The sequence below is a fragment of the Mauremys mutica genome, chromosome 11 (genome assembly GCF_020497125.1).
Source record: "Mauremys mutica isolate MM-2020 ecotype Southern chromosome 11, ASM2049712v1, whole genome shotgun sequence".
Classification (NCBI taxonomy): domain Eukaryota; kingdom Metazoa; phylum Chordata; order Testudines; family Geoemydidae; genus Mauremys; species Mauremys mutica.
The window spans coordinates 29,470,122-29,490,793 of record NC_059082.1 but is presented as its reverse complement, the minus strand read 5'-3'; the positions used below and the strand labels follow the sequence as shown (position 1 = coordinate 29,490,793).

The 20,672-nt window shown below is 41.1% G+C and overlaps 1 protein-coding gene across 3 annotated transcripts in view; it reads right to left on the bottom strand.

Annotated features, from left to right (window-relative positions):
* Positions 1–18,609, bottom strand: part of FAM189A1 (family with sequence similarity 189 member A1) — a 414,937-nt gene extending 396,328 nt beyond the window's left edge. For 2 of the 3 annotated variants that reach the window (XM_044980043.1, XM_044980044.1), the window contains exon 1: positions 17,649–18,144. In XM_044980043.1, coding sequence (XP_044835978.1) covers positions 17,649–17,891 — 243 coding nt within the window. In that variant the 5' untranslated portion in view covers positions 17,892–18,144. Of the gene's footprint in view, positions 1–17,648; positions 18,145–18,244 lie in introns of those variants that run through there. The other variant, XM_044980045.1, reaches the window with a different exon arrangement.
* Positions 18,610–20,672: the final 2,063 nt, after the last annotated feature.

Sequence of the window (20,672 nt, the reverse complement as noted above, 5' to 3'; positions counted from 1 at the left end):
GGTTAGTTAGACAAAAGTTAAAAGGTACAGTGACTAAAGTGAAATCCCTGCAAGTTGCGTGGGCCCTTTTTAAAGACACCATAATAGAGGCCCAACTTCAATGTATACCCCAAATTAAGAAAAACAGTAAAAGAACTAAAAAAAGAGCCACCGTGGCTTAACAACCATGTAAAAGAAGCAGTGAGAGATAAAAAGACTTCCTTTAAAAAGTGGAAGTCAAATCCTAGTGAGGCAAATAGAAAGGAGCACAAACACTGCCAACTTAAGTGCAAGAGTGTAATAAGAAAAGCCAAAGAGGAGTTTGAAGAACGGCTAGCCAAAAACTCCAAAGGTAATAACAAAATGTTTTTTAAGTACATCAGAAGCAGGAAGCCTGCTAAACAACCAGTGGGGCCCCTTGACGATCAAAATTCAAAAGGAGCGCTTAAAGATGATAAAGTCATTGCGGAGAAACTAAATGGATTCTTTGCTTCAGTCTTCACGGCTGAGGATGTTAGGGAGATTCCCAAACCTGAGCTGGCTTTTGTAGGTGACAAATCTGAGGAACTGTCACAGATTGAAGTGTCACTAGAGGAGGTTTTGGAATTAATTGATAAACTCAACATTAACATGTCACCGGTACCAGATGGCATTCACCCAAGAGTTCTGAAAGAACTCAGATGTGAAGTTGCGGAACTATTAACTAGGGTTTGTAACCTGTCCTTTAAATCGACCTCTGTACCCAATGACTGGAAGATAGCAAATGTAACGCCAATATTTAAAAAGGGCTCTAGAAGAGATCCCGGTCAGTAATTGCTTTTTATGTAGCCTGTTGAGAACCACTGAGTTAGAGGAAGGATGGTCCAGTGATTAGGGCATTAGTGTGGAACCTGTGATGTCCAGGTTCTGGTACACCACAGACTTCCTGTGTGAAGCTGGGCAAGCCCCTTAGTCCAAGTTCCACATCTGTAAAATGGGAATAAGTATTTTCCCACCTCACAGGGGTGTTGTGTGGATGTAAACATTAAAGATTGTAAAGGTGCTCAAATACTGTGGTATGCAAACCATATAAATTCCTAGAACAGATAACCAAATTCAGGAACGCTTTCCATTTTTCTGCATGTACAGCAAAAGAATTTCAACATGTACAATAAACACTCTGGTGTCTGAGCACGGACCATATTCAAAATATTTTTTATGAAGACAAGGCCTAAAAAGAAATAATCTTATAGTAGCAGTCTGTCAACGTATAAACTCTGAGAAAATTACCTCTACAATGTTTTGCACTCTGAAAATCTCAGATGTGCACACACAAATTTAGTAGACACCTAACTACCTTATTTGAGCATACAACTGTCATTCATATACACACAAAGTAAAGTTCTACAGTTAAATGAAAAGTGAGATTTTGGAAACCAAACTGAGGACCCTTTGGGAATCTCAGCCAATAAGTTTATTCAAACTCTCATACTGTTGGATTATTTGTAGACAGTAAGAGCAGTGTATGTTATGACGACATAAAATGTGCTTCCATAGTTACACTTCTGTTAATATTGCTATTATAAATGTGTAAAGTGTTTTCAGAGTGTCCTACTCACATCTGACCTTTCACATTCAACAACTTGACAGTGAAAATAATTTGAAAGAAGTTCAGTTTTTTTGAGTTTGTGGGCCAAAGAAATGGCCAATGTACTAAAATTAGAGCAGGCTGGATAAAAATCAATTAAAAAAAATAAAATAAATGTGTTTTTTTTAATTTAAATTGGATTTTTTGATAAAATGCTTTTGGAGGAAAAAACCTATCTAAAGAGAGCTTTAATTAAGATACATGATAGCTCAAAGAGATCTCATCATGGAATAGGTATAAATTCTTATTCTATAGTATGAGACAATATATTCATGTAATGTTTAAGAAAAGTTTTGTAAATGAGTTCCAATAGTTCATGAATTAGGGACCCAATCTTATGTGGTTCCAGGGGCTTCTGTATAGATTAGTTAGGTTAATCTTTCTATCTACCCAATGGGAATCAGTGCTCAGTCTAGAAGATACCATCAGAGATGCTTAGTTTTGCAGTTCTCAAACTGTGGATTTGTGTCTCCAGAGATAACATGCTTGTTAACAGCAAATATGTTTTTAAATAAATAATATATAGAGGTGAGAAATAACAGACCTCAACCCTATTGTCCCTCTGCATAGAGTCCATCCCTTAGCTCTCTCTAAAAGTGCAAAGTTTCAAAAAGTTCAATTAATAGATGATTGTTGGGGGAGGAATAGATCTGGACAAGGAGAAGTCTGGAGATAAATGTGAGAAGGGAGGGACAGGCAGCAGAAACAAAAGTGAAACTGTTTTAGTAGTACATTCCAGAAGTCTTGAGGTCTTTCTGAGTGTAGCCTTCATTGATTTGAGATCTACCCCATCATTCTCTCACTAGAAGGGAAACCCTATAATGGCAGCAGACTATAAAAGAGACCCAGTTTGGGAATATTTTAATGAAGTTCTTCTACCTGTGGCTAAGACAGGCATCCGTGCAAAATGCCAACAGTGCAACAAAGAAATGCAAGGCCTGGTTGCCCAAATGAAACAGCATCATGAGAAGTGTTCCTTCTCAGGAGGAAGCTGTGTTGAAGATGATGAAAGGAATGTGTCTGAACGTGCAGGATCTTCAGGTTGGTAAACTTTTTTATTTCATACTTCTTTCTTAAGGACTGCCTGTCTTCCTTCTGGACTATTCTTGAATTCTCATGTTTGAGCAAAAAATATAGTTACTCTATGGTACTATCATTTTAGATGCAGTTGTAATAAAAAATAAATAGCTGAAATAGGCAGATCTTTCTTTTACAATTTCACCTTGAAAGTAGTACTGAGTGTCAGTGAATGCAATGAGTAATACTAAATAAGCAGTATGGTAATAATAATTAAATAACTGCATTGGCTTATTTTGTTTAGGAGAATCCATCCTCAACATACAGGATTCTGAAGACTATCCACCTTCAAGATCACCATCATTTTCTATAGTTTCAGAGTTATCTGCCAATAATAGTGTTCCAGTCACATCATGTATGTCACATAGCCACAGTATTTTACCTGTAGCAAAAAGAAAAAAAAATCTCCATCATTCAGAAACAACCATAGATAAGTTTGTGATAAGAACCAGCAGATTACAAAAAGAGGTAATTGATCAAAAAATTGCCCGGTTTGTTTATGCAACAAACTCTCCTTTCTGTATGATTGAGAACCCACACTTCATTAACATGGTTCAGTCATTAAGACCAGGAAACAGTCCACCCAACAGAGCAGATGTCGCAGGAAAATTGCTGGATAAAGTGTATGAATGAGAAATTGAGCTGTGTGCAAAAGGTCTAGAGGGTGAAATTGTTAACCTGAGTCTTGATGGGTGGAGCAATGTCCACAATGATCCTGTTGTATGCACTTGTGTGACAACAGAAGAAGGAAATGTCTTCCTTATAGAAACAATTGATACATCAAGAAATGCATACACAGCAGAATACTTACAAGAAGTAGTAGTAAAAGCTATAACAAACTGCGAAAAAAAAATTCAAATGTCTAGTAAGCAGCTTGGTCACAGACAATGCTGCAAATGTATCCAAGATGAGAATAAATTATTTAGAAGAGAGTGAAAAGAGTCCCAAGCTAATAACATATGGTTGCAGTGCTCATTTGATGCACCCCCTCCCTAGCCAAAGACTTCAGTGTTCCAGAAATAAAGGCTAATATTGTTGAAATTGCAAAATACTTCCGTAACAACCACTTTGCAGCAGCTGTTCTGAAAAAAGAGGAACGAACCACACTAGCTCTCCCATAAGATTTGTGGTGGAACTCCATAGTGGACAGTTTTGAGCACTGTATCAAGAACTGGCCTAATCTGATGACTGTTTGTGAACAAAATCCTGAAAAAATAGATGGCACTGTCACAGCCAAAGTTCTCCACATTGTACTTAAGAGAAATGTTGAACACATTCTAAGTACCCTGAAGCCTATTTCTGTAGCCTGGAACAAAATGCAGGGAAATAGCTGTTTTATTGCTAATGCTGTTGAAATTTGGAAGGAACTTAGTGAGATCTTAAAAAGAGAAATATGCAATAACAGAGTTAAATTACAAGCATTAAAAAAACAAATGGGACAAGCACCATCTCCAGTTCATTTTCTTGCAAATATTCTCAATACTTGGTATCAGGTACAAACCTTAGCTGCTGAAGAAGAGGAGTTGGCTATGACATGGACATCTAGCAATCATCCCTCAATAATGCCAACTACAATAAACTTCAGAGCTAAGGGTGAACCAGTCAAGAAATATATATTTGCTGATGATGTTTTAAAGAAAGTCTCACCAGTGAACTGGTCGAAGTCACTTAAACGCTTGGATTCTGAGACTGTTAACAAGCTAATCTCACTTTTAACAGCAGTAACTTCTTCTGCCCGTGTAGAAAGAATATTTTCTTCCTTTGGACTAATTCATTCCAAATTGAGAAATTGTTTGGGACCTGAAAAAGCAGGATAGCTTGGTTTTTCTTTTCCAGATTATGAATAAAAAAGAAAATGAAGGTGAAGACGACTGAGTTAGCTGCAGAAGCCAATATTTTAAGTTTCTCATGTTCACCTGGCTGACATAGTCGATTTAATTTTTGGGTTTTTTTAAAGTATATTTCATTTAACTATTTTAGTTAAAAATTAAAAAAAACCATGATTTTAAAAAACTTGAATGTTTAACTAAATTCAAAAACTCATATGCTTGTTTTGTTAAAATATTATGTTTGCTGTTGAAGAAAAAAATCCAGAATACATAACGTTGTTGTTTTAGTTAAATAAAACAATTTAAATATCTGTCTTGTGATGTTCTCCTCCTAATACAGCATGGCAAGAAAATCCTCCAAATATTAACCTGTTGAATTGGAGATAGTTCACCTCTCAATGACTTCATAAATATATATTTAAATTACCTTTGGTAAATGAAATAACCAAACAATCATTCATTTTCTGATATAGCTGTAAAACTACTCTGAAAAGTTTTCAAAATAAATCACTTTAAAAATGTATAGTGTGTACCTTCTAAAAATGAAACCTACATCTCTGAGTTGTGAAGAATATGTATTAAGGTTATAACAACCAACAAGAATGCACTTTTATGTAGAAATCTATGATTAAATTGAGTCTTCCTCACCAGTGATTTAAATCAAATCTACCCTGAATTAGAGAGCTGATCACTACATGTTACATGTGCATACTATTCATTTCACAAGGATTTTACTTTTGCAGAATCAGTCTATGTACATAGATCCACTATTCAAAGAATGAAATAAAAAGGCAATAAATAATAATTACAGTTTAGAAAGGACAAAAGATTTTCCAGACATGTTATATTTACTACATTTTTCATTGATTACAATGGAAACAAATTCCAATTATGTGAGTACACAGGTCCATTAACGGAGCTCCAGAGGAGAGAAAAGCTCATAAGGGCAAGTTGGCAGTGTAACAGCTGAACAAATCTACTTAAGTTAAATGCTTTTTAAGATAATAATGTCATACTTTTCAGTGTAACTGTCACAGGAACAGCTGTGTGTATTAGTACTGACCAAGAACCTAAACAAGCTTACAAATAACGTTTTACTTAAAGTCGCCCCATTACGTACCACAGAGTACAGTCACAGTTAGGGGAAGCTTAATGTATTTCCTCAATACTCAGAGGGGTAGCCGTGTTAGTCTGGTTCTGTAGAAGCAGCAAAGAATCCTGTGGCACCTTATAGACTAACAGAAGTTTTGCAGCATGAGCTTTCGTGGGTGAATACCTCAATACTGCTTCACACACTATCTTAGAGGATAGCAATGGGTTAGGCCAGGGGAGGGAAGAAACAGTATCACTCCAGAAGCACTAAACACAACAAGGGATAATGGTCACTACTGCAGTTGTATTACAGACCTACATTCTGACCCTTTGCCAAGTCTCACAGTCTAAAATGGACAAACCCCTTCCAGGGTACTCAAGTCCAAAAAAACCCCCACAAACAAAAGTCTTCCAATTCCCTGTTAAACTGGACTCAGCCCTTCCTTCCGCAGGGTGCCTTTTCTCTTCAGCCCCTTTAAATCTAGCCACTTTTCTTGGCCTTTTAGCAGAGTCTTGTCCCCCCCTTTGGGACTTAGGCCACTTCCCCACTGGGGGGACCCAGGCACACCCACTACTCTGGGTCTCAACCCAGGGACCCTGTAAACAGCAGCCATGTACTGCTTCCCTTAATAGTTGCTCCTAAATTCCCTGTGCTGCTTCCCAGTTGGTCCAACTCCTTCACCCCTTACCTTAGGGTTATAGTCCCAGGTCTCTCTCCATGTGTTCCCTGCTTGAGCACTCTCCAAAAGCTTCCTGCCTGGAAAGTTTCTTTGTCCTATCCCTGCTTGAGCAGGGTCCCTCCCTCTCCTCCTCACCTGGAGATTTTCACAGTCTTCCAATCCCTTCTCACCCTTCTGGTCCAAGCAAGGAACTGACCTACTTAGGGCCCTGCAGCTCCTTTTATCTAAGCCTGCTGCACTCTGATTGGCTGCCTTTCTAGGTAGGCCTGGAGGACCCAACTTCACTACTCCTTTCCTGGTTGGGGTGTGGTAGGACCTCAAGATGTCCAGCAGGGGGCCTCAGAGGGCCTGGTACACCTCATCACAGAAAGATATAACTAGTTAGGTAGCTGCTAATGACTCAATAAATGAACTTGAAAATGCTAGTTTGAACTTGCCCATTCTCAAGTTTTTCAATATACCACATTACATGTAGCTAGTTGTGGGTGTGCAGCCCAGTGCATTTCTGAGGTAAATATGCTCACACACATTTCCAGCAAGCAATAAGGCAAAGGGAATTGAAATCCAGGCATGATGTTTCATTCTTAGCCAAAACGTCCAAGTCGTCCACCCAACTGGCCATCAAAGTAAAAAAATAAAACAAACAGCTTCATATGGCATGACATAGTTGTAATACTATTTCAGGTCTGACTGCCTAGAAAAACAACAAAACTTGAAAACTTAGATCATTTATAATACTGCTGGGATGCTAAAATAAGCCATTTTTATGCTCTCTTTTCCTATGACTGGAAAGACACACTCCCCAGACACACTCCCCAAGCACCACAATGTGCAGTATTTTTCTTCCCATTCCATTTCAAAAGCTTCATGCACTATATTATAGCAGGTTTTCAAATCAACCTGCATGACCCTATGTTTCTCAGCCCCATGACAATCAGCCTGCAGGAGGTACGCAGGAGCAGTAAAAGCAGCTCCCGCATCTGCAACAAATTACACTGACTTCCATGAATCTTCATCTTGTGCCCTGAAGAAAGGAAATCTCAAGGTTACACTTGCACCATGCTTCCCCATGCAAATACACAGAGCACTGCTATTGCCTATAGTTAATAGAATTTAAAAAAGAGACACTGCCAATTATCTTTTACAGGTGTTAAATTTGCAACAGTGTTGCAAGTATGAAAGTGACACCTGGCAAACTGCATAATAGGGAGGCTACAGTTATCTCTGCTCTCCCTCTGCTCTGTCTTCTGAGCATTGGCAGATTAATGCACGGGCCCATATGGCCCGTGGCCAGGGGTCTTGGCCCATTGGGACAGGGGTGCCCAGGTTGTATCCAGGGCCCCAATAAATCTTAATTTGCCTCTGCTTCTGAGTGCACTATTGCTTCCATGACGCATGCGCCTTATACATCCATCCACACAATCAGGTAAGAGAGAAAGGAGAAGCAGCCTTATTAATAGGATTCTGGAGCTTGTTTCCTCCACATCTAATGAGACATTCATGGACTGTTTCAGAAGGCTGAGTTTCAAACTTATATCTTGCGATCAGAGGGTCCTTTCAGAGAAGGATAAGCATACTGAGCATCTGCTTGGGATATGTGGTTCCCCCAGACAAAAGAGCCACTTACTGTGTCTATCTCTCAGGGAGATTTAAGTCCAGTGAGGAATGGACAGGACTTGAAGCCTGCAGGTTTTGATTCTGCTGTTAGAGAAAATTCGAAAGTCTGACCAGAAAAGTTTGGTCCATATGGTTCATGGAAGTTGAAAGAGAGAATCAGAAATGGTCACAATGATTTCCAGAAAATGAGTCAGACATTTGCCATGTTCAGTCTCGCTGCCATTGGGGATAAGAAGGAACTGTCTTTATGCTCTTGTGTGGGAGAACGAGGTGTCACAGGGTGCATGCCTTGGTGGACACTTCCCGTAAAAAAAATTTTTTTAAAAATCCAGTCTTGAACACAAGGTGCATGTTAACCCACTATAGGCTCCACAATGACACATACTCAAAGAAGAACATTCACCTGCAACAAAGTTAACATTTAAATCCAAGATATGAGAAAGCCAGGCATGGGAGAAATAACAGTTAAGTGACTGTTAGTATTGAATTTTTGCCAAATCTGTGAAGTCCAGTAGATAAAAGTAAAATAAAAAATTGTTCAACAGTAGCAGTTAGTTGATTTTCTCTTCATTACTGCAACCTTTACTTCCATAAGAACCTGTTTCCTGTTAGAGGCAGGCTTTTCTGCAGCTCAAAACAGAAGAACCCCATTCCCCTGAACTATTAATACCATCACCCTAGCGACTCCTTCACTTCAACTGACTACCCAACCAATAAATGAAAGGCCCAAAGGAAAGGAAAAGGGTCACTGAAGGAAGGAAAAATTCTGCTGCAATAATGGAGAGGAAATGAGAAAAACGTATAATTATCACTAAGTCTTTTTATATTATATTTGTTTTAATCCTCCATTCACTCTACCATGATTACATATAAAGATGTGCTAAAGCAATTTACTGCATGTGAGGGACAAAAAAGTTTACTGACTAGGAGTAGTAGATACTTTTTAAGTTAAACTACATGCATAGACATAGAGATTCCTTCTCTCCAATAATGGGCCATCTGTTGGAATCAAATCTATTTTATAATAATGCGATTATAGAATATAGAGTGCTCCAGAAATCTACCCAACAAGTTTGTCAATATACACTTGTCTCCTCAATACAAGAACATTTTCTGTGTGTTGTATCTTGTCTGACCTTGCACTGGGGGGACTGTTTGCATGAGTCACCTTGACAACCTCCCTATACACCTTTTACCTATTTCTGAACAGTATATAAATAGCTTTTAACTCTCTGAATATACAATATCTTCAAGTTCTCGTGATATCAAGGTTGCATTTAAGCGAGTATATTATATCTACTTTCAAAATGGGATAAGGGCAAAAAAACAGCAGAGTTAAGGATGGAATCAAACAGAAAGAAGAGACCACATTTTAGAAGAAATTCTGGAGCTGTGCTGGCTCTCAAGCATAACGTTGTACTCAAATATGTATACTGAAGTGAAAGAAACTACAGCCTGTAATTTGCCTATTTTTCTAACCAGAAAAATTGAAACTACAATTATAACTTGAGCATCCTGAATATAAAAAATAAAGACCACATCATTATAATCTGATTAATTACTTGGCAGTTTCATTCATGCCCTTTCAGTAATAGAGAAGCCCCATCTATGAGACTGGTGATTTTCTGGGGATGCTGGGATCTGAGGGGAAGGGAATATTATCTCTGTAACTGCCTACTTCTAAACGATTTCAAGAAATAACTGCAAGAGCAGACACCACTCCTATAGTTCCATAAATGTAGTTATCATCATACTCAGGAATTAAGAATTAAATAATATACCAAATATGGTCACCAAATACATTTTAAACTGTGAGGAAGATATTCTGGGCCAGATTCACCAGTAGTTCCAGTACCACAAAGTGGCCATAAACCTAGTTTAACCATCAAATTAAGCAGCCTTTACAGTTACTGTAAATCTCCAGAAAGCCAGAGCCTAATAGTTAATCTGTTTTTTGTTGGACATATTCTATGAGTTACAAAGCACTGTTTGTAGTTATTGCATCATATATATAAACCAATCATCCAAAATGTTTTGGATTTTGAAGAACAGAGAGTGGAGAATAAATATTTTCTCAAACATCAGCTACCCCTAAGCTTCTAGAATCTCTCGTAGAACTTCAATGTTGACATTTTCTGACATGTTTCAGTATTTCAATGGTTTGCTGGGGTAGCCTAATTTTGACAGTCATTTGACAGCCCCCTTGATCATCATCCAACCAGTGATAGGTTCTTCCAGTTATTAGAAATACAAAGAAAGTCCTTATGTTCACATACTTAGTATTTTAAAAAGTGTTCACTTTTCCCTGCTGAGAGAATTAATGAGGCTCAAATCTTACAGTGCCTTTCTGACACAATTAATAAATGTGGAAACACATACAGTCACTTGTGATATATACTTTTGCAATGCTGTGGACCCCGAGATGTTTTGAGAGCCCTAGAACAGTGATAGAAGAAAAGTTACTGCCAGTTGTGGTATAATGCTAAAACAATTTACTGTTGTTAACAGTCGTCTCACTATCAGATCAAAAATATGAATGTGAAGTTTATGAAACAGACTGCAGTTCAAACAAACCGCTTGAATTTTCATTACCTGCAGGTTGTGAAGATCCTTCAAGAATTTTCTCCTAAGTAAAAATATTGTCATTACTTGCCCATACAGTCCAGGTACACTTGTGTAGTGCCCTCCCCTCCCTCTCACTCTATTTCTAAACTTATATTGCCTTATCTTAACTATTTGGCATAATCTTGAAATGAGGTTTGAATTCCTCAAAGAAACTTGATAGAAAGTTTGAAAAAGAAAAAAGGCACTAAGAAGTGACAACACAACTGCAGAGCTGCTGCAAGCAGGTGAGGAACACATGGTAAAGCTGATTCACAAGCTATTCAACAAGGATTACAAACAAGAGCAAGTGGTGAACAAATGGGAGAAAGCAATAATAGTGCCAATCTATAAAAAAGGAGATAAGAGTGAATGTCAGAACTACAGAGGAAAAGCATTCACTGAGCCATTGTGGAGGAAAATGAAAAGGTAATGTGGAAGACTAGTATTGAAGAACGGGATTTGTGAAAATGACATAAAAAGAAGAATCAGACTAGCCGCTACAGCATTCAGAAAACTCTGCAAGATCTGGAAGGCTGAAGACATTTCAATAAAAATTAAAATCAATCAGTGTATATAAAACAATTGTCATGCCAATACTGTTATGCGTATCAGAATGCTGGAGTATGAGGAAAGCCAACAAACGAAAGATATTGACTGCAGAAATTAACTAGCTGAAGGGAATACTGAGAGATTCAAGATGGAAGAAAATGAAAAATGAAGGGATAAGAAAATGGCTAGGACAAAAATAATGCTGTTGCAGCAGATTCAAGAAAGATGGCTGCGATCGTTTGAACACGTGGCAAGAATGGACCTGAAAAGGATACCACATGTGGCAATGCATTCCAGAGTGCAAGGAAACAGGGAAAGACTGAGGATGTGTTGGATAGACATGGTGAAGAATGACAACGAATAAAAAGGTTTAATGATGACTGAAGCCGTGAAGCTCATACACATCAGAAATTGATGGAAAGACTTCATTTGGACCCACTTCTCACTGCTGAGCTGAACAGGAATCAAAAAAGAAAGTATATATTACAGCCTCTTACCCTCATTCTCAAACAAAACTTTCCAAATGTTGGGAAGTGATTTGCCCCAATTAATTAAAGGCATGGTTTTCTAAAGTGATTAGAAGATGCTTAGCGAGTTCTTGCATCCTACTTGTAGCTCTGGACTTCATTAACCAATCTCACAAAGTACAGGACTATGATAATCATCTTCTGCACTTCTTGTGGCTAAAACTAACATAATTTCCCTATTGTTCTTTGCAGTGTTGTTATAGCCAGGTTGGTCCCAGAATATTAGAAAGACAAGGTGGGTGAGGTAATATTTTTTATTGGACCAACTTTTGTTGGTAGAAGAGACAAACTTTTGAGGTACACATAACTCTTCTTCAGGTCTGGGAAAGATATTCAGACTGTCACAGCTAAATACAACGTGGAATAGATTATTTAACGAAAGTAGCTAACACAAACTGTAAGACACCATTCAGTGGCCAGTTAACTGTGACAGTCTGAGTACCTTTCCCAGACCTGAAGAAGAGCTATGCGTACCTCCAAAGTTTGTCTCTTCTACCAACAAAAGTTGATCCAATATTACCTCACCCAGCTTATCTCTGTGATTTCCCTATGACAAACCAACAGAGCAGCTAAATCTTTGAAAAAGAAAAGTTACTGGAAAAACCCCTTTAAAATGTATTATTATTTTGCATTCCTCAGGGAACTAATAACTTGGTATTCAGCTACTCATTTCATTTGAAGTTTAGGTCTGCCAGAGAGTTCTTCCAAATCCAGCAAAGATTAAATGAATTGTCATGTTTTTATAAGGAAACAAGAAACATGGAAGCTACTTCCTCTTGCTCTATAGCTATTTTAAAACTGATGACTCAGTATCTTTGTGTATAAAATATTGGACTGCTCCTGTCTGAGTATCAGCATGTACTCAACCAGAGGAGACTCAGTGTACAATTTCCCAAGATTCAGGGAGACTGAATTCTAGGGAGTACTTTTTGTTGATATTTTCCATCAACACCCATATCTGACATTTTTTCCTTCCAAAAGGGTAAGTAAGTTCAGAGTAGTCCAATAAGAATTCTGAAACAGGAGCTTGACCATCAAGGAAGGGTTATTAAGAGCTAGAGAAATAAACTACCTTGGTTTTAGTGCAGAGAACTTTTGTTTGTTGGTAGTTTATATTTGTGACTGATTTTGGTTGAAAATGAAGTTTTAAAGAATATTTGAGTTATTTCTCTCACATCTTTACCCAGCTGCTTCTCTAAGCATATTTTCAAGAGGCAAGCAGAAAAATTTCAGGGTAGTTTTCCAGTTGCAATGCCATGTCTGACTTCTGCTGAAAATACTATAAATATCTTGGAAGAATATTGGATGAGGCTGTACATGTGGCTATTTTTAAGTGCCTGGGACTCTTTGAAATTAACCACATAAGAAAACTGCTTGATTAACAGTTAACTATTTAACATCTAGAGATAAGCTTTGTCAAAAGAATAACTGAGTTTATTTTCAATCCCTTCTGGAGACTTGCTCGGTAAAGCAGAAGTGCAATAAATAAAAAATAAAAGCTTTATTGAAGAAACAAAACATGCTTATCTCATTCTGTAGAAACAGATGAATTTAAATTCAATACCCATTTTACCCATCTGCAATAACTATGACAGACAATGTTTTCCTAACATTATCATAGCTGTGCAGTACATTATCTCATATTTGTGTCTTCTACTGGTTCATAAAAATCCATGCTCCCTTGTACATTATATATGGTGAGCAAGCATTGATCATGCTGGCCCTGTACACAGTATGGTTTAACCAGACTAGCAGCAAACATGTTTCTTCCATGTGGTACATGGCATGGAGCGTAGCAAAGTAAAGGAAAAAGGGTAAATAGGCCGGAAAAAAACCCAGGTCGGAGGAGGTGGCTTTGTATCATGCTCCTGTTCCACGGGACCCACCAGAAGCACCTCTGCACAAACCCCACAAACACTCTACATAAGAAGTTCTCCAAGTCTGATGCTTTCCAAGCAGTATTAATTACCCCTGCTAATATTTGATAACCTTTCTTGGTAAAGTTTTAAACAGATATAGGGCTTGTTTACACTACAAAATTAAGTCAACTTAATCTAATTTGACCTCAAGCCTCCAAATTAATTAAGTCAATTGTGCGTGCCCACACCAGGCTCATTGTCTCAATGGAGTGTGTCCTCACTAGCAGCCCTGCATCAATGCAAAAAAGCAGTGAATCGTGAGTAGCTATCCCAAACTTTTGGGAAGTTGGTGCAATACCTCATGGGCCCAAAACATTATCGCAGAGGAGAATGGGAACGTTGCGTCAGCATCCCATATATCCCTCCCTCATATAAATGGCAAACAATGCAATAGTTTTTGTTAAAAATATTTCCTGGCTCTCAGGGAGAATGGATCCACTGCTCGCCTGTCTCCCATTCTCCTCCTCCTCATCATCCTCCCTGTTGTCCCTAGACTCACACACCTGTGAGGTGTCTACGTTGCTTGTGGGGGTACCGGTAGGGTCACCCCCGAGAATCTCATGCAGCTCGTTGTAGAACTAGCATGTGTCGGGTTCAGCAGCAGAACAACTGTTCACCTCCCTTGCCTTCTGGTACGCTTGGTGAAGTTATTTTATTTTATTTACTAATGGCACTGCTGTTCATATCCCTCCTGTAGCATTTCTCCCCCATTCCGCAAGACATCTTTCCACTGATGTCAACGTTACTTCTGCTGGATCGAAGCTCTGTCTGCACAGATTCTTCTCCCCACACAGCAATGAGATCCACCACCTCCTCTGCAGACCAGGCTGGAGTGTGTTTGGGGAGCGTAGTCTCCATGATCAGCTGTGCTCAAGCTGGCATGCTCCCAATGCTGATCAAACAGGAAATGGGAAATCAAAAATTCCTGGGGATTTAGAAGGGATGGGGCTGTTTCCTGTGTATCTGGCTGCAGTGCAGCAGAATTGAGAATGATCTCCAGAACGGTCACAGATGAGCATTGTGGGACACCACCTGAAGGCCAATTAAGTCAAATTACACAATGCTGCATCTGCACTACCTCTCAGTCAACCCATGAAAATCGAGTTAAGTGCTACACCTCTTGCAGAGGTGGATTACAGAAGTCGACATTAGAGGCGACTTAGGATCTGGTAGCGTAGAAACATACATTAACAGGTCAACTTAAAGTGGCTTCCTTCGACCTAACTCCGTAGTAAAAGAACTCTAGCACATCCCACTAGAAACAATTGACATGGCACAGATTATCACTGGTGACCCACAGCAATGTCATTGCATTAATATCCTACTATGGTACTGTTTGCATATACCACTATGCCATGGAAAAGTGGTTCTAGAGGTGTCCTAGAAGCAGATTCTGAGTTATGACACAGAAAGAACCACACTCATGTACTGAAATTTCAAATACATCAATACATATAACAGCACTAGACTGTCAGCCAACACTTGGCCACTGCCCATAACTATTGTAACAGTAACACATCTTTTGTGTCCTGCAAAATAAGAGAAAGAGATCTGAAAAATAAAATTAAAAAATAAAATAAATTCTGTTTTTACAAGTTATTTGTTTTGTACTGACTGACTAAACTTCACATTAATGGAAGTGATACTCATTAAACCTAGATAAAAGGTTAGATGCACCAATTATTTACTGAAATACACAGACAAGTTGCATACTTCCCAAACCTGACACAGCTGTCCTGTCTTAAGAGCACATTACTATTTAAGGGGTCAGAAGACAAGAAATTAACATGTCATCATTATGAACTGTGACATCTCCATTGACTGCAATACTTGAGTTTGCCTAAGCTCAGTCTCAAAGACAGCAGTGTGAGGACTATAAAACCCAGGTGACCATTGCAAAATGATATTTCTTTTCAAAACTACAGACTCAGCTACCAAATACTGCAAGGGAAAAAAATCCAAGAAAAGGTTCTACAATGCTGCAGAATCCAGAGCTTTTTCTCCCCTGCCAAGGAGCTAGATTGAATCAGAAAACACTTCAAGTAAATAATTTGGTTTGAGCATGACCATTTTGAAAATGTGCCACTTCTGCCAGATATTTACAGAGGTTGACTTGGGTCTGAACCAAATAGTATGTTTTCTGAACAAATACTTTAAAGCTGCAAATACTCTGGCTTATTAAACATTATTAAAAAGTGTTAAAAACATCTTGGAACCAACAACCTTTTAAATTAAATGAAGCAAGACTGAGAGTCTGCTCAGTGATATTAATGCCCTGGTAACCTTTGGTTTTGCCACTGATTTGAGTATTCCTGTTTTGCTCTTAATAAAAGGAATTTTCACTGTCTCAATTTTAATATTAGAAGTGCAGACACAAAGTACAGATTTAGGCTAGCTGCCCAGATCAAAAACGTCCAGCAATTTTAATTTTTAAACATGCTAACATAGCATAATGGAGATAAAACTGACAATAGGAAAAAGGAAACTAAGTCAGTAAAATCATTTAAACACCTCCTTACACAAAATATACTGAATATGTAGGGTGAATGAACTACTTTGCCAGGTCTGACTTTACTTAAAGACCTATATCCTTCTAGCAAGTTAGTAATGTGTTTTAGTGAAGTTCTGTGAAACCACCACATTCAGCCAAGCTAAAGCAACACAAGGGCATATATTACATTTCCCAGTGGAACAGTGCAGTTGCTTTCTGCAACTGTGAGGGTTTGTGTACATTACATGTGTACATTAAAATCTGTTCCTGCTGTTCTAATTTTATTTTATTACCTCCAACACAACCTGTTTCTGGTAGTTACATTTTCATTCATGCATAAAACCTGTGTCAAGAACTTGAGACATCAGCTCATAACTGTGGATCCAGTGGGCTCTAAAAACAGAGTTCTTCAGGTTAGAAGTCAAAATTATTCCAGAGTAGTTACATAAAAACTGAACCCAATAACAACACAGTGATAACTAGGAATCTGTGTGATATCTAAAACAAAAACAAAAAACAAAACAAAAAAACCCTGTGTTTACAGGAAGGTTCAGAACAATGTAGAGCTCCCATCCCTTTTCTTTTACTATTGACTTCAATAGAAGCAAGACCAGACTTTTTTGATGGTCTCACTGATAAGTATTGCCACATCATGTCACATCTAACCCAATGAGTACAGCATAAGAAAAGTGGGAAGGGGAAGTAAAGGGGAGAAGAGGAAATGTAATTGTCACAGCAAATCAGAACAGGAAACCTTGCTTATAAAGTAAGTGCCTGGCTCTTTCTGTCATCTACAGAAAGAAGTAAAGCATTCATAAGAGGCTGCTTTTCCTTGACTTGAAGTTCTTGTCTGATCCCATGTCCCTTACAGCAACTCCTCAAACACAAAGGTGTAGATAGCTGGATTGAGATTGTATGTGAAAGTAACACTTTTATCATTTGAATATTTTATCTTGTTTATCCCCTTTTTGACACTGAGTATTATGGAGTCAATCCATTCACTCTACCAGTAAAGTGGCAAGATCCATTCTTTTCCAAGTACTTCTTTCAACCCCCCAATATTTTAAAATAAAAAAACCAAACAATTTGCAAATACTTTATAAAATTAATTTCAGGTCAAATAATGTATTTTATATGTGCAAAATATAAATCACATACCGTAATTTACCAATGGGTGGATGGATAGGGGTATGACATTTTCCAAAAGTACTTGCCATTTGGTGCAATCTGGTGCATCCCAAAGGCAAATGATCTTCTCAGCAATAGAATCTCCTGAAGCAGCTATGAGGGTAATAATGGGCAAGCTGCAGTACCACAGGGCGGGAAATGGAGAGATGCCCACTCACACACCTGCACCATATTAATCCCCAAAGGAGGCAAAAAACACAACTACCCCCCGCCCCGAACCTCCCGACACACACTCCCATTTCATTTGCAGGGCGTTTATACCTCACTGGTATGCAACAAACTTCGTATTTCTCTCAATTGCCAACGTTGGAGAGGAGAGGAAAATAACGGCCCTTGCCCTTACCCTGTCCCGGGGGTGGGGAGGCACCTCCCTCCCTCTCTTCCCGCTGCAGACGGGGCAGTAACTTTTCGCGAGGCACACGGGGGAGGCCAAGCGGCTGCCCCAGCGCGTTCTGCCGGCGGCACTTACCGAGAAGCCGGCCCAGAAGGGACACGAGTGCCGGACCCTGGCCGAGGTGGTGAGAGCCAGGGCTGCGAAGCTGACGGCGACGATGAGGCATCCGAGCACCATCTGGGTGACCCCCAGGGACAGCATGATCCGGGAGCGGGTCCGATACTCGCGCAGGCGGGACAAACTGCGGGACAGGGCGGCGGGGCTGAGCGAGCGAGCCCCTCCGGGGGGCTGCAGCGCGCTGCCCCCGGCAAGCGGCATCCTGCACGGGGCACCAGAGACCGTGCTGGGGAAAGCAGGACGCGGCCAAGGCGGAGGCAGCAAGAGGGCAGCGGCCCCGCTCACAGGGTCTCCAGGGGCTCGGGGGCTGCCCGTGGGCCAGCGGTGCTCTCCGCAGGGCTCATCCCCAGCAGGGCCGGAGGCAGCGGCCAGGCCGATGTCTCTGCAGCGCTCCCAGGAGAGGATGCACTTTGCTGGGCAACTCAGAGTACAGAGTCCGGGCTAAGTTGCGCGCTCATGCCCCGCAGCGCAGCCGGAGCCGGAGCCGACTCCGCACAAGGGCTGTACGGCCCGCAGGAGACGCGAGCCCCCAGCTGAAGGGCAGCAGCCCATACCTAGCAAAAGGCAACGGCTCCCTCTCTTCCGCCGCTGCAGAGTCAGGGCGCAGCCGAGAGGCTCAGCGCTCCCCGCCCCGGCCAGGCTGCACAGCCAGCCGGCATGGCCAGTGCATGCGAGTCGCTCCCCCGCACGCTGAGGCAGTAGCTGCCGCCGCCGCCGCCTCTTCGGATCCTGCCACACACGCGCGCCCCGGCTGCGCCTGCGGCCGGCTCAGGTGCATGCAGGACCCGCGCTGATTCTGGTTCGGAGCCCCGCGGCTGCAAGTTGCTCTGGGGCACAGGGGCAGCAGAGCCCCGCTTCTTCCCCGCCTGGCAGCGGCAGGGAGGGAAAATGGGGGGTGGGGTGTTTACGGCCAATGGCGGGTGGAGGCAGCGGCAGAAGGAACAGCCGCCGCCGGCTGCGGAGGGAGAGCGGCTTGTGCGAGGCGAACAAACAAGGGAGGCAGCAGCACCATGGGCGGAGGAGGCGGGGGAAAGCGACAGTGCGGCAGAGGAGCCACATGGGATGGAGCTGGCTGCAGGCATCACAGACACAGGCCTGGAGGAGGGTGGGGGAATGACACCCATCCACCTTGCGCGAGGACAGAGCGCCCCTGGGGTGAAGGCCGGATGCAGAGGAAAGAAACTCTACTGGAAGTGGGGAGCGTAATGGAAGCTCTCGTTGTTGGGGTTTCCCACAGCAGGCCAGGGACGAGGTGGGAAAAGTGTCAGATTCAGGAGGAGACCTAGGACAGCTGCCGAGCAGTATCTTCAAATTGACTGTCCTCTTAAAAGCTCAGTTTAAAAAAAAATCTCCAATATCTGCCGTTAGATGTAACACCTACAATTCTTTTAACTACAGTAAAATGGATTAGAGGACAATCTCCACTTTGTTTACTTTGTGCATTTGGCAGCACTATGTCCAGCCTGTTTAAGCTGTTGTCTACGATGGTCTTTCATACAGCAACAGAGAAGAAGAATACTTAAAAAAAAAGTTACACAAAACCCTACAAAATTAGCAGCCAGGGTGCCTGAAAATACTTAGGACTCATTGTCTTAACTGTCTACAATTTAATCACCTCACGACATGGGGTGCAACAGCACCTCCAGCACTTATGCATATATGTAAAAAATTTCCCATAATTGATTAGACCAATTAAGATGAACTGTTGTTAGCAACACTGGGAGTCCAGTGTAGACTCTGCCAATCCTATTTGAAGTATCTATTAGACCTGCTTTCTGCTGAGAAGTTGAGGATGTGGTGCAGACACTGAAAAGTAATAAAGGCCCTGGAATGGAGAACCACCAAGCAAAACCAATTAAAGGTGGTGGAGTGGTACTCATTGGCACATAACATAAGCTTGGCACTGTGATTTGAAAGTCTGAAAGATAGCCCAAGACTTGGACACAATCCCTGATGGTTCCTATTAATAAACAGAGGAACCCAGCTATATGTGGAAATTACCAATCTCTTTATTGACACACAACCAAACACCGTTGTGCTTTATCCTGAAGAAGATTGTGCCCAATATAGAGAACGTTCTGGCTAAAGAACAAGCCCGGTTTAGACCAAAAAGGGGTATAGTGGAGCAAATATTCAATCTGCATGTGCTATTCGAGAAAATGCTGGAGTATGTCTCTGGATTTTGTTAAGACAATTGACAGCACATTGCCCAAAGAGGATTGTGCCATCTTGTACAGTAACTCCTCACTTAAAGTCCTCCCGGTTAACATTGTTTTGTTGTTACATTGCTGATCAATTAGGGAACATGCTTGTTTAAAGTTGTGCAATGCTCCCTTCTAACGTCATTTGGCAGCCGCTTGCTTCGTCCACTGCTTGCAGGAAGAGCAGCCCGTTGCAGCTAGCTGGTAGGGGCTTGTAACCAGGGTGGACCGGCAGCCCCCCTCTCAGCCCCCCACTCCCCTAAGTTCCCTGTGCTGCAGCCACCCAGCAGGCTATCAATTGCTGGGCAGTTCTGCTGTCCCTCCCCCCACTGCCATGTGCTGCTCCTGCCCTCTGCCTTGGAGCTGCTCCCAGAGACTCCTGCTTGCTGTGCAAGAGGGGAAAGGGGGGGGCTAATGTCAGGGTGTCACCCTCCCCCCTGCTCCTGCACTCTGCTTACCCTTTCTCCATATAGAGCAGGGAAGGGTCATGGACAGAGAGAGAGAGCGAGCTTGGGGCAGCAGCTGCTGTCTCAACTTCCTGATCCACTTAAAAAGATATTGCCCTTAAGGGTGGGTCAGCTTACTTAAAGGAGCAGCATGCATTTCTCTCTCTCTCACACACACAAGGTGTGTGTCTGTCTGTCTGCTATGTTGTCTCCCCTCCCCCATGTTCGTTCTGCCTTGTGTGAGAGGCTACATTAACAACGTGTTAACCCTTGAGGGCTCAGCCAAGTGCTAGTTCATTGTTTAGCAGCAAGGCATTCCCTGAGAAATAGCCCTC